At 37.4% G+C, this 13,733-nt stretch overlaps 1 protein-coding gene across 8 annotated transcripts in view; it reads right to left on the bottom strand.

Moving 5' to 3' along the window:
• Window positions 1-13,733, bottom strand: part of dync2h1 (dynein cytoplasmic 2 heavy chain 1) — a 509,574-nt gene that overhangs the window by 220,984 nt on the left and 274,857 nt on the right. For all 8 annotated transcript variants that reach the window (XR_011342189.1, XM_069891176.1, XM_069891173.1 and 5 more), the window contains 3 exons: window positions 8,757-8,822; window positions 7,538-7,588; window positions 283-360 (listed from right to left, as the gene is read on the bottom strand). Coding sequence is in view for 7 of the 8 variants with exons in the window: in XM_069891176.1 (XP_069747277.1) it covers window positions 283-360; window positions 7,538-7,588; window positions 8,757-8,822 (195 nt within the window). In the remaining variant the exon portion in view is untranslated. The remainder of the gene's footprint in view (window positions 1-282; window positions 361-7,537; window positions 7,589-8,756; window positions 8,823-13,733) is intronic.

The following is a 13,733-nucleotide window of genomic DNA, read 5'->3' as shown; positions in this document are numbered from 1 at the left end:
GCTTTCAACTTCACAGAAAAAGTTTGAAGCCACACCCACAAAGAAACATTAAATGTAAATAAAGTTAAAAAAAACTTATTGTCATTTAGAATATCAACTAGCTCTCAATTATAAAGCAAGGTGGCAAAGTTCTGCAAAATGGTGCAATCACAAGGATGTCAATAAAAATTGTTTTCTAACTACAACACTAGTTTAAGTCAAGTTTTGAAGACTCGGGATTCTAATTTTTTTCAAGGCATCTCAGTGTAATCAAGTTCCTCAAAATTTAATTTTAAAATGTACCTTTAAAAGTGTGACTGCTGCAATCCTTTCTTGATCAATCCAATATGGAATTGATTCATGCTTGGATTTTTGATTGTCCTGAAATCAAGATCATGTGTCAAAGTCATACAAGAAAATGAAAAATAATGAATTAAATGAAATCCAGAGCTCATTGAGCCCATTCTGATTTCAAAAAAGCAACCATACAATTTTCTGTTTACGATACTTCAATTGTTTCAAGCTCAAATACCTGGCAAGTCCACTTCTAAAATTGTTTATGGAATAATTTCCACCATATTTTCAGGAAGAGAAATCCAAATGAGTGAAATATTTCCTGACATCTCCATTAACAGGAAATTGGGGAGCAGGAAATGGGTTGAGACAGTGTTGGCACAAATGTGAGTGCTTGATGGTCGACACTGACTTAGTGGGGTTGTTTCCATAGAGTGATGTTCAAAGACTTTGGTTAATGAGGCATCTCCCCTTTGGTTAATGAGGCATTCACCTTTGGGAATAAGTTTTCTTTATCAAAACCTCTCATCTGGAAAATCCCTAATTGGCAACATCTTATTCAAGGAACAAAAAGGATTCAGCAGGTAATCACAGGTTTTAGATATCAAATTTTTTGTTTATCTAGTTATAAAAAGTGGGAATGACAGCCAAAGCAGGAGAATGCTCCTTTTGCAGAATGTGGGTCATCAGGAAAGCCAGCAGTATCGCTGACGATTTCTTATGCAAGAAGTGCATCCAGCTGAGACTGACAAGTTGATTTAAGGAATTAGAGCTGGAGTTGGATGAACTCTGCATTATTTGGGAGGGAGAGGGGTTGTAAGGCAGGAGTTACAGGGACACTATCACACCTAAGAGACAGGTGGAGGTAAATGACAGTCAGGAGAGGGGAAAGGGAACAGGCAGGCAGTGCATGGCACCCCTGTCGCCATTCCCCTCAATAATAAGTATACCAATTTGGATACTGTTGGGTGGGGGGAAACGGCCTACCAGGGACAATCAACAGCTATCAGGTCTCAGGCTCGGAGTCCAGTCCTGTGGCTAAACAGGGAAGGGAGGAGAAGAGGTTAGGCGGACAGATAAGAGGTTCTGAGGAAGAGATCGAGTATAACACATGGTACATTGCCTCCTTGGTGCAAGAGTCCAAGATATCAAAGATTGAGTTAACAGTATTCTCAAGAGTGAGGGTGAGCAGCCAGATGTCATAGCATATAGAGACCAATGACATGGGTATGAAGGGTAAAGAGGTCCTGCAAGGAGAGTTCAGGGAGTTAGGCGCTAGGTTGAAGGGCAGGACCTCCAGGGTTGCGATTGCTGCTCATGCTACATGCTAGTGAGATTAAAATTAAGAGGATAATCCAGTTTAACACGTGGCTAAAGACATGGTGCACAAGGGAGGGCTTCAGGTTTTTGGATCATTAAGGGAAGGTGGGACCTGTTCCAACAGGATGGTTTGCATCTGAACTGGAGGAGGACTAATATCCTTGCAGGAAAGTTTGTTAATGCTGTTCTGGTGGGTTTAAACTAGATTTGCAAGGGGATGGACAAAAGGTGCCAGAGCAGAGAGAGGAGTTGAGGAGGGAAAAAGATGATGTGAAAATTGCATGCACCATTAAAAATCAACAGGTTGTACATGGTGTAAATGTTCTCAGGTGTAACTATTTCAATGAAAGGAATATTATAGGAAAGATAGACGAGCTTAGAGTGTGGACTGACATGAGGAGTTATGACATAGTGTCCATTAATGAAACTTGGTTGCAGGAGAGGCAAGACTGGCAGGTGAATGTTTCAGGCTTCCATTGCTTTAAGTGTTATAGAACAGGGGTGGGGGGGCAATGAAAGGGGGAAGAATGGCATTGCTAACCAGGGAAAATATCACAGCTGTGTTCAGATAGGACAGACTAGAGGTTTTGTCTACTGAGGTTATATGGGTGGAGCTGAGGAACAGGAAAGGTATGACCACACTCATAGGGTTGTATTATAGACACACAATAGTCAACAAGAATTGAAGAAGCAAATCTGTCGAGAGATAGCAGACAATTGTTTGAAATATAAGGTTGTGATAGTAGGAGATTTTAATTTTCCACATATTGACTGGGACTGCCATACTGTAAAAGGGCCGGATGGCTTGGAGATTGTCAAATGTGTTCAGGAAAGGTTTCTAAATCAATATATAGAGGTACCAACCAGAGAGAGTGCAATACTGGATCTCCTATTAGGGATAGAAGTGTGTGTAGGGTAAAATGTTGGGTCCAGTGATCATAATGCCATTAGTTTCAAGTTAATGAAGGAGAAGGATAGATCTGGGCCACAGGTTGAGATTCTAAATTGGAGAAAGGCCAATTTTGAGGAAATGAGAGAGGATCTAGAATGTGTGGATTGGGATAAGTTGTTTTCAGGCAAGGATGTGCGAGGTAAGTGGAGGGTCTTTAAAGATGAAATTTTAAGAATACAGAGTTTGTATATTCCTATTAGGATAAAAGGCAAGGTTAGAAGGCTTAGGGAACCTTGGTTTTCAAGGGATATTGGATCTGGTTCAGAAGAGAGAGGTGTATAGGCAGGTATAGGCAACATGGAGCAAATGAGGCTCTTTAGAAGTATAAAAAATACAAGAAACCAGTAAGGCTAAATGAAGACACAAGGTTGCTTTGGCAGACAATGTGAAGGAAAATCCTAAGTGTTTCTATAGGTATGTTAAGAGCAAAACGATTGTAAGGGACAAAATTGGAGCTCTTGAAAATCTGATTGGTTGGCTTTGTATGGAGATAAAAGAGATGTGGGAGATCTTTTTTTTTCCAATCAGTATTCAGTCATGGAATGGGCACAGAGTTGTGGGAAATAAGGAAAACAAGCAGCGAGGTCATGGAACCTACACAGATTAAAGAGGAAGTGTTTTCTGCATTAAAGCAGGGCCTGACAAGATATTCCTTTGGACCTTGAGGGGCCTAGTGTAGAAATTGCAGGGGTACTCGCAGAAATATTTAAAATGTCCTTAGCCATGAGTGGGGTACCTGAGGTTTGGAGGGTCGCTCATGTTGTTCCATTTAAAAAAGGCTCCAAAAGTAACATTGGAAATGATAAGTCAGTGTTCCTGACATCAGTAGGAGATAAATTATTGGAAGGTGTTCTAAGTGATTGGATATACAAGTATTTGGATAGCCAGGGACTGATTAGGGATAGTCAACATGGCTTTGTGAGTGGCAGGTCATGCTTCACCAATCTTGTAGAGTTTTTCAGTGAGGTTACCAGGAAAGTTGATAAAGGCTGTGGATGATGTCTACATGAACTTCAGTAATGCCTTTGACAAGGTCCCACATGGGACGTTAATCAGGAAGGTTCAGATGCTAATATTCATGGTGAAGTAGTGAACTGGAATTGGCAAAGCTGGACGGGAGAAGCCAGGGAGTAGTGGTGGATGATTGTTTCTCAGACTGTAGGCCTGTGACTAGTCAAATGCCTCATAGATAAGTGCTGGGACCATTGTTGTTTGTCAGCTATATTAATGACCTGGATGATAATGTGCTAAATTGGATCAGCAAGTGTGCAGATGACAGTAAGATTTGGAGGCATTGTGGACAGCGAAAAAGGTTTTCAAAGCTTGTTGAGGGATCTAGACCACCTTCAAAAATGAGATTAAAAATGGCAGATGGAATTTAATACAGACAAATGTGAGGTGTTGCATTTTGGAAGGACAAACCATTATAGGACACACACTGTAAATACTAGGACAATGAGGTGTGTGGTAGAAGAAAGGTATCTGAAAGAACAAACCAAGAAAGGACGTACATAGTAAATGATAGGGTACTAAGTGTGGTAAAATAGAGGGATCTGGGACAACAGATACATTATTCTCTAAAAGAGAATAAAGAGGCATCACAGGTGAATACAGTTGTAGAGAGAGCTTCATATATCAAATATTGAGTATAGGAGTTGGGAAGTTAAGGTAAAGTTGTATCAAACATTGGTGAGGTCAAATTTGGAGTATTGTGTGCACTTTTGGTCACCTAACTATAAGAAAGATATCAATAGGAGAGAGAGATAAGAGAGGGAGAGCAGAGAGATTTACTGGGATGTTGCCTAGTCTTCAGGAACTGAGTTACAGGGAAAGGTTAAGCAGGTTAGGACTTTATTTCCATGGAGCATAGAAGAATGAGGGGAGATTTGATAGAGGTATTTAAAATTATGAAGGGGATAGACAGAGTAAATGTAGATAAGCTTTTTCCATTGATGGTAGGTGAGATACAAACCATAGGATATGGGTTAAGTGTGAAAGGGGAAAAGTTTAGGGGGAACTTCTTCACACAGAGAGTGGTGGGAGTATGGAATGAGCTGCAAGCTGAAGTGGTGAATGCGGACTCAATTTTAACATTTAAGAAGAACTTGGTCAGGTACATAGATGGGAGAAGTATGGAGGGTTATGGACTGGGTGCAGGTCAGTGGAACTAGGCAAAAGAAAATGATTCACACAGACAAGAAGGGCCAAAAGGGTCAGTTTCTGTGCTGTAGTACTATATGGTTCTATCTTATTTTTTTTAATTTCAATGATAGAAACCAGTCAATTGCCCCCAGTTGCTGCCTGCCATGGTGCTGGGACCATTGTTCTTTGTCATCTATATTAATGATCTGGAATGATAATGTGGTAAATTGGATCAGCAAGTTTGCAGATGACACTAAGATTGAAGGTGCTGTGGACAGCAAAGAAAGTAGATGTTGAATGCTGATCTGGTTGATTCTGCTTTCCCAGGAATAGGGTACAAGGTCACAGGATTGCCTGGCAACTTTTACAAGAGCTAATCCTGGGTATAACTTTAGCTCTTGTCAAGGGCCATGGTTTGTATTTATATAAATGTCTCTTCAGAATGATTACATGGAAATTATTCTAATAAATGAAACCTATAAAATCCTAAAAAATATTACAGAAAAGTAAGATAATAATTTTCCTTTTCTATTCTCCAAGTTGCGAATCCCCAGTGAAAATAGGCTTTCTACTCCTGTATAAAATCAGATTGCAATTATGTCTCTAGAGGCCTGAATGCTAATCTTTCACCTGCAGATCTTAAAATGAACTTCAGAGGAGTAATGCCATCACAGCAGCATGTTTGTATTGCCAAAAGAACAGAAGTTACATCCACCACAGATTTTCTGAGCCCCTTTGACTTGCATGAAAATGTTTTTAATTATGTACAATATTTGAAAATCCTTGCCTGAATATACATTGATCTATAAATATTCCTTCCTGAGGATGGAATTTGTTGTCCATTTCATTTTTTTCTTACAAATTCCAATGATGCATTTATTCCTTTGCAAATGTTCTATGCTTTCTCTTGCCAGTGGTAATTTTGTTATGCCTGATTTGCATTTTCTACTTTCAAACACTTCCTTTATATTCTAACTTCCCAAAATTTCGCAGCAATTACAACCTTTCCTATTTTTTTTCAGAAATCTCCTAACCATGCAAATATGTTAGCCACAATCCCCTGATCCTTTTTGTTTGTCTTGTTGTGGAACAAAGAGTCACTCAAAATGTCTTTGTATCAAGCAAAAGTATATTTATTTCAATAAACCTTACGCCTGCAGGAGGGAGGGAAGTCTATTCAATTTCAGGTTAGGACTACACTCCTTGTACATCCTCCTGCTGGTTTTTGTTACACTCTCCCTTAAGAAATTCAGTGACAAGGGGGTAATTCTGATCATCCTCTTTTTCTCAAATGGAGTCACACTATCCTTCCATCCATCCCTCCCAAGTTCAGCAATATCTTCCCTCTCTCTATTGCATCATTTTTTGCATTTTCTACTTTCAAACACTTCCTTTATATTCCAACTTCCCAAAATTTCGCAGCAATTACAGCCTTTCCTATTTTTTTTCAGAAATCTCCTAACCATGTAAACATGAAGAAATTGACCCTGTTAATTAAATCTTATACCATTATTATTCTTGATGTATGTGCTTGTTGAAGTTCTGATCATACGTGCACTGATTCTTTCTTTCTACTCTCCTAGTTATTTCCTCAACTATTAGATTTGCAAAATATCATTTCCATTTTTTGATTGTTACTGATAATGTCAGTGATAAGTATAGTTCTCTCACTATTCATAATCTGTACTATTGATATAAAGAAAGGGGACAGCGTAACATATCCAGATTTGATGAAGAGACAAAGCTTGTTGAGGAAGTAAACTGTAAGGTGGTCATTAAGTACCTAGGAAGTAGACAGGTCAGGTGAGTAGATTTAAAGTTGGCAGAAGTAGAACAAAACAGAAGATGGGAATGTGAAAAAACAGGATTTTTTTAAAAAGAGGAAGGATTTAGCATGCAATATAAAGAGTACTCTGGTTGGAAGACAACTGATTCACTAGGTTTTTTTTAAATAGGGTTGGAGTACAAAAGGTAATAAAGCCTTGATAAGATTCCACAAGTCATAAGAGAGATTGGCAGACAGAGATCACTGTGGGCCAGTATAGCATATTAGCCAAAAGGTGGTTGATACCTTGTTTACAATCATACTGGCTAAAAATTTACATGTCTTAAAGAAATGCAAGTTATTTTCTCCTCTGTTGACAAGGTTGGTGCCAACAGGTCATGGAGAGCATACATTTAGATAGCAGGGTTTTGCACAGGGTTCTAAATCTTTGAGAAGTTCTCACCTCAAAACAATCTAAAAGTGACAAATTTTTTGGACACTGAGGGATTAGAGGGAATGGGGATCATTTTTTTATGTTTCCTACATAACAACTATCCTGACTCAGCCTACCATTTTATGATCATCTCACTGCCCTGTTGTTACATCTTCAATAGTGACTTCCAACATTTTGCTGATAATTATCTAGGATAATAGCCTTTCGGTTTTCCCTCTTTCTACTTTCTTGATTATACTTGCTTGCTATCTTTCAATCCTTTGAGTTCCAGAATCAGTCAAATTAGAAGATGACATCAAATGCATCAACTTTCTCTCCTCTCAAGTGGAGCACTTGGGATTCAGGCTGTCAGGTCCAGGAAATATGTTGGAAATGTGCAGCTTTTAACTTCTCAAACACACAGCCCATCTTCATGATCAGGCCAACCCTCTGAAAGCATTTCCTCTGGATGGGAAGCCTTAAAACTTTTTTCCAAATGATGCTCAATTTGAGGATTGAAAAAAGTTGGTCAACCAAATGCTCCTCCCAGGCTCAATGGAATGCTCAGTTGACATGTAAATTTTTAGTTCTTAAAAAATAAAACTACTCCATGAAAATCAAAAATAAGATCAATAATTGAATCAAGACTTACTGTTTTTCGAAACATGTCTCCAACAATTAAACCAGTAAATGCGTCCCATTCCTAAAAAAATGTTTTTAAATATACAATTATACCTTCTATGTGATATATTTGCCTTTAAATATAAAAAAAGTGCTGAACTGCAATATTTTTCACTTTTCTTTGCAAAACCTGGAAGTGTCGTGCGTGGTAGTGAGTACAAGTGCAAAATATTGCAGTCAGTAGCTTAAATCCGAAAAAGAATTAAATGTTGTTTATACTCTATGTCAGACAGCATCTGTGAAATTAAAAACAGAGTTAACAATCAGATTAGAGACCTATCATAAGAAATGGCATAACATTCACTTTTGTTTTATGCTCTGCAGAATATTTCCACCAATCTCAGTTTTTATATTTCTGTCAATATTATTCAAAAAGCTAAAAGACTGCAGATGTTGAAAATCTGAAATAAAAAAAAGACAGCGCTTGAAATTTTCAGGCCAGGAGGCAGCATCTACAGAGAGAACACTGGAAATGTTTTGGTTCCAGCCTCTAGTTATAATTCAATTCCAAGATCTACCACCATATATTAATTAAACATTCTAAAAACTTGTAAATAGTGAACTTGTAAATTCTGAAACAAATACAAATTTCCAAGAAAGAAGGAACCATTTGAAAATACCAACATTTATTCTGGAGTAAAAGAACAAAACATACTTGCTGATAAGGATGAACATAAATAATGTTTCTGGGTCTAAAACAATAAGCATGAAGAAAAATTTTGCAATGTAGTCTTATTGATTTAGGTAATCAGAATTTATCTACAAAATTAAATATACTTTGACCAATCCATTAAATATTCAGCATATATTTATTCAGATTACAGTTATAGATATGATGAAAACAAAAAGAGGTTCAGAGCATGAAAAGATTATTTCACAAATGGGTAATGGGAAGGTATAAATTTAGTAGCATGGGAACCATAGAAGAAGAGATGTACAATTAAAATAGGGAATTATTGATATTGTTGAAACTGGGCCACAGCCACCAACAAGAAATAAATTGGAGGTACGGTATATTATGAAAAATATATAGAAAGTCATTAAGAAGATTACATAATGGGTCATATGTTAATTTATTCTACCAGAATTTTCCAAATTTTACATGATGGGCACTACCACAATTAAGTGACCAACAACAATGGCATCTGAATGAACCATTACCATGAAGAAGATAAGTTTCTGTTTCTTACATGTTCTTGGAAGAGATCCGGATGCATTCCATGGATGAAGTGCAAAGCAAACATAAGTTGATCAGCCTGCAATATAAAAATTTAATTTAGTTAAAATTTGGAAGTAAAATTGAAAACGTCTTTACTCTCAACTATAAAACAGAAAATGAAGGAAAAACTCAGCAAGGCAAGTGGAAATGAAAACAGTCCTGTGTTTTGGATCAATAACTCTTCATCAAAATTGAAATTTACTTACTTCACAGAAACAAGTTACTAAAGTGAAACTTGCTAAAACGTTATGTTCATCAATGAACAATTCTTTTTGAGGTAGTGAATGGCAATATCAAAGATTAGGTATTAGGTATACTCCTACTCTGCCCCAATAGTACATGCTTTTTTTTCAGCTATATAAACCAAAAACAAAATATTGTGGATGCTGAAAATGTGAATTTTAAAAAGTGCATGAATGAACGATCAGGACTATGGAAAAAGAAACGATCTTTGAGACTCTACCTCGCATTAGAATGGAAAGATGAGAGATTAACAGGTTTTTAATAACATTTAGCAAGTGAAAGAGCCAGCAACAGAAAATAAAAATATTCTAGATTCCATTTATTATCGCATACACAAAAATTTACAATTTCTTCTTTCTCATGTGTTATGAGCCCAAAGGACCCCAAAACCCAGCAGCAATAGATATTCACCAAGACAAATTGTTACTTAAACAAAAGTTACTTTTAATTATCTTTAAACATGAAAACAAAATCACACTTTAACTTATACTATTGACTTAACTAACCTAACTTAACCCTCTTCTAATTCTACGTGCATGTTTACGTAATGTGTATGTAAGTTCAGAAAAGTTCTTAGATTCACAGTTCAATCTCACTGCTCATTCCTCCAAGTTCACTGGTTGCAGGCAATTCTTATACTGTGCACAGAATTCAACATTCATAAAGTTCACCAGGCTTTGGTGCTTGAAAGGTAAATGGTTACTACTTAGGAAGGTTCTTGTTGGTTTTCAGAGAGAGATTTGTTGTTCCAGGACACCAACAACTGATTCCTTTTTAATCAGCCACTTCAGTGTCTTGCCAAAGAAACTTGCCCCCTTTAGGGTTCTCCAGATGATAACCTCTTTCTTTCAGGTCACCATAGAGTTCCTTTTTGTTTCCCTTATTTCAAGTGAAACTTTAGGCAGCCAGTCCTCTCCTCTTGCATGAACCACAAGGGCTTTGAACTCACAACCTGTCTTCCAAATGGGGTTTTCCACAACCTTGCCAGTTTGTTGTGTTCTAGTCCAATCTGCTGCTGCTTCTGCTGACTGTAAAACTGATATCTCTCTCTCTCAGAGAGAGAAAGCCTGTTTAACTCTCTCTGCTTGCAAAAACCACATGACCCTCTGAGAACAGCAAGTTACACTCCAGACAGTCTGCGGCTCCGACAAGTTCTTTCATCTGTTGCCTTTATGTAAACAACAATCCATTAGCGAAGTCTCTTGGGCACTCCTCAAAGCTTTTGCGAAGGCTCTGGGGCCAACACATCTAGCATGAGCAGAGCTCCAGTATTTTAAATAAGATTTGTTTCAAAGTGTTTGTATGAGACCTACACTAAAAGCCCTTCCCCAATTTATCTCCCAAAAACATAGCTATATACAATACAAACACAACATAATCTGTCATACACAGAAGTGTCACTATCAAGCTGAGAAAGAGAACAAAAATGTTAAGTGCCCACAGATCTTCTCAAAGGCTCTTCTTCCTGTGCCCCATTAGCATCCCATAGCTGCATGGCCTCCTATCCAATCAAGTGGTGAACCTGAACTCAAGACATCCAAGTCACCCTCCTCAGCCCTTGGTTCTGAGTGCCCAAAGCATTAGCAAGCTGTTAGCACTCAAGACCCTTTGCTTGTCATCAGCAATCCTAGACACAATATTTGGTTCTCAGAAGAAGGCCACCATCAGCCTGCGGTCTGATGCAAGGCCTTTGACCTCCAAACCCCATGCTGGGAGCATGCTCCACTGTTGAGGTTTCCCATCCTGTAGTATCCTCTCCCAGGCTTTTCATTCTTGGCAAGGAGTGCTCTCCCACTCTGGTGCCCTATGAGGGCCTACTGCTTCCTTGAAGCCCGAAGCTGCCAAATGTGGGCACCGCCATCCTGAATCCAGATTTCTTGGACTTTGTTATCAAAGGAGCTGCTTGTTCTATAAGCTATGAGGCGTCAGGCCTGAGGCTAATAATAGCTGATGTGGTGCAGTCTTTGAATGATTCATTGACAAAAGGGATGCTGCTGCTATCCAAATTCTTTCATTTTTTCATGTTTATGCTACACACTAATTTTTAGATTATCAAAAGTATAAATCAAATGATTCATCAGCAATTTGATTCTTTGACACATTGGCCTATAAGCGAGAGCATTTTCAGTTGACAGGTTCACATCAGTGTATCACAAAGTCACAAAACTTTAAGTGATTTTAAAAGTGAGCAGATGAGCTGTTAGACAGACCCATACTGTATTTTTCATGACAGCCAAAAAAAGATTGGTGAGGTAGAGAAATAGCTGTAACACAGCAACTAACTTGGATACAAGACCCCACCAAGAACAAGGTACAGGTAATTTCAAATAAAAACAGAAAATGAATATTAGCAGGTCAGGTTGCTTTTGTGGAAAGATAAACAAAATTAATATTTCAGGTTAGAGACACTTCATCAGAACTGGGAAAGAAAGAAGAAAGGTTAGTGAACAAAGAGAAGCTGGAGGATCTCATAAAAAAGTGAAAGGCAGGAAAGACAAAGGGAATATATTTGGTAGAGTAAGACCAAATGGCAGTTAGAGACAGACTACAATTTTTTGTTGTGCTCTATGGTGCTCATGGTAGTGCTGTGAAACATGTCCAGAAGATCAAACTGTACCATGGACAGAGGAAAATTAGTTTATCTGCTGAATAAATAAATCAACCCAATAACAGCTATTACATTCAAATTCAACTTCAAAATTTACCACATTTTTATTGAAAGCATATGCTCATTTAAAGTAGTTTTACAGTATTAAACAGTAATTTATTGATAAATGTGTTAAGAACTGATAAAGCATCTCAGAGAAATTTTAGGCAAGATTGAGGAAATACAGATATAACAAACAACTCTTAATTTCATTTCTAAAAACTGCAATATTAGCCAGATATGACAATATCATAGCAAACATTCTCAATAAAGATATAGAACTACAAGTTATTTTGGGCAATTTTAACAGATGAATATTCCTATGACATTTCCTAGTATGCTATTTTACAAGAACATTACCATGTTTTGCAGTAGTTAATAACCTTAAAGGTTATTAATAAAACATTAAGACTAACATAACAAATATTTCTGCCAATCTTCAATTATCAACAACTCAGGGATATAACTTTCAATATGATTTTTGAGAGGTCACTTTCAGGTACCTGTACTTTCCAATATTCATCCATTTTCTTTTGTCTTGTGTTTCTGGATGTAGATTCAGAAGAACTAATAAAGCCTCCCATCCAACATCTTTCATGTATGATATTAAATAGTAAAACCCTGTTGATATTAACTGAGCCCATAGCGATGACACAACACTGTGGTCTGAAGGGCCTATCTTGCAGTGTAGATTTATATGTTCTATGTTTTACAACATCCTAAGGTCTTTGTAGCAGATGTTAGTGAATAGTAATTCAAACTGCACTTCTCTTCCTAATTGGAGGTTAATGAAGTTTATTCCACTAATTTTACTAATGTTCTAATTGTGATTGACAAACCAGGAGAATTTGCTAACTGAGAATTAGCCATAAGATTTTTTGTGGCTGAGAATCACAGCATCTCACTCCAAACCTTTTTTTTGTGTATGAACACTTAATTAAAACCATTACTGTGCTAAACAAAACATCAAACTCTTCATCAAATAGTGAGCCAATCTTAGAAAATCACATTTGAGGCAAAGAGTTGGGAAACCACAGGCACAATGACCACATTTATCAAATCTGTATCCCTGAATTAATCAAAGGGTAGTTAATATTTGATAATAATTATTTAACATGTATTTTTACAAAGGATTAATTTTCCAATGGATTCAGTGCCCAAAGAATTCATGCAAAGGTCAAACTTCACAATCATGTCAGAAAAAAGAGCAATAAATCACTTTTTTTTAAAGCAAGCACTTCAAAGTAGCTTGCATGGGGCGACTATGCTATTCCTGGAGTGGTTGGCAATCAAGCCTGATGAAATCACAATTCTGTAATCAATTAATTATCTGTGATTTTTCCAGATATGTTAAATTCAGTACAACTACTGGCACTTCGCTGCCAAGTAATCAAAGAAGGTCAAGGCCCTTTAAGCACAATCCACTCAGTTGCCATTGCTGCGATTGGGTGGAACAGGTTAGGGTTAATGTTCTAAGTTGGATAGTCTATATAAAAAGATGACTGCACTGGTGTATTTTGGCTGCCTTTCATTTTGTTTAGATAGTAACCAATTTTTTCCTAATTGTATGCTCAGCACTTTGGATCAACATGCATTGTGTTAAATGTTCTAAATAAACTATTACTACTGTTTACCGTACAGGAGAGAATGGCTACAATGAAGAGGGAAAAAAACTCCCTCATTTATAGAGCAGAGAACAGAAGAGTACAGCAACAGTTCATGAAACTAAACTAAAACTCTGCTGCTTGCATTTGATACATCTCTCTCTGCTCCTGTATTTTCATGTGCCTATCCAAAAGCCTCTTAAACACTACTGTCATGTCTGGTTCCACCATTATCCCTGGCAGTCCATTCCAGGCATCCACTATATAGAATCTAGCCTCGCACATCTTCATTAAACTTGCCACCACCTGCCTTATTTTAAATGCATGTCCTCCAGTAAGTGATATTTTTACCCTGCGAGAAATATTATGACTATCTCGCCTACCTCTGGCTCGCATAATTTTACAAACTTCTATCAGGTGTTCCTTCAGTGACCTGTGCTCCATGAGGGAAAAA

This window comes from Narcine bancroftii, chromosome 7 (assembly GCF_036971445.1).
Source record: "Narcine bancroftii isolate sNarBan1 chromosome 7, sNarBan1.hap1, whole genome shotgun sequence".
Lineage (NCBI taxonomy): Eukaryota > Metazoa > Chordata > Chondrichthyes > Torpediniformes > Narcinidae > Narcine > Narcine bancroftii.
Note: the sequence above shows the minus strand (reverse complement) of the source record. Positions and strands in the feature narration are given on the sequence as shown.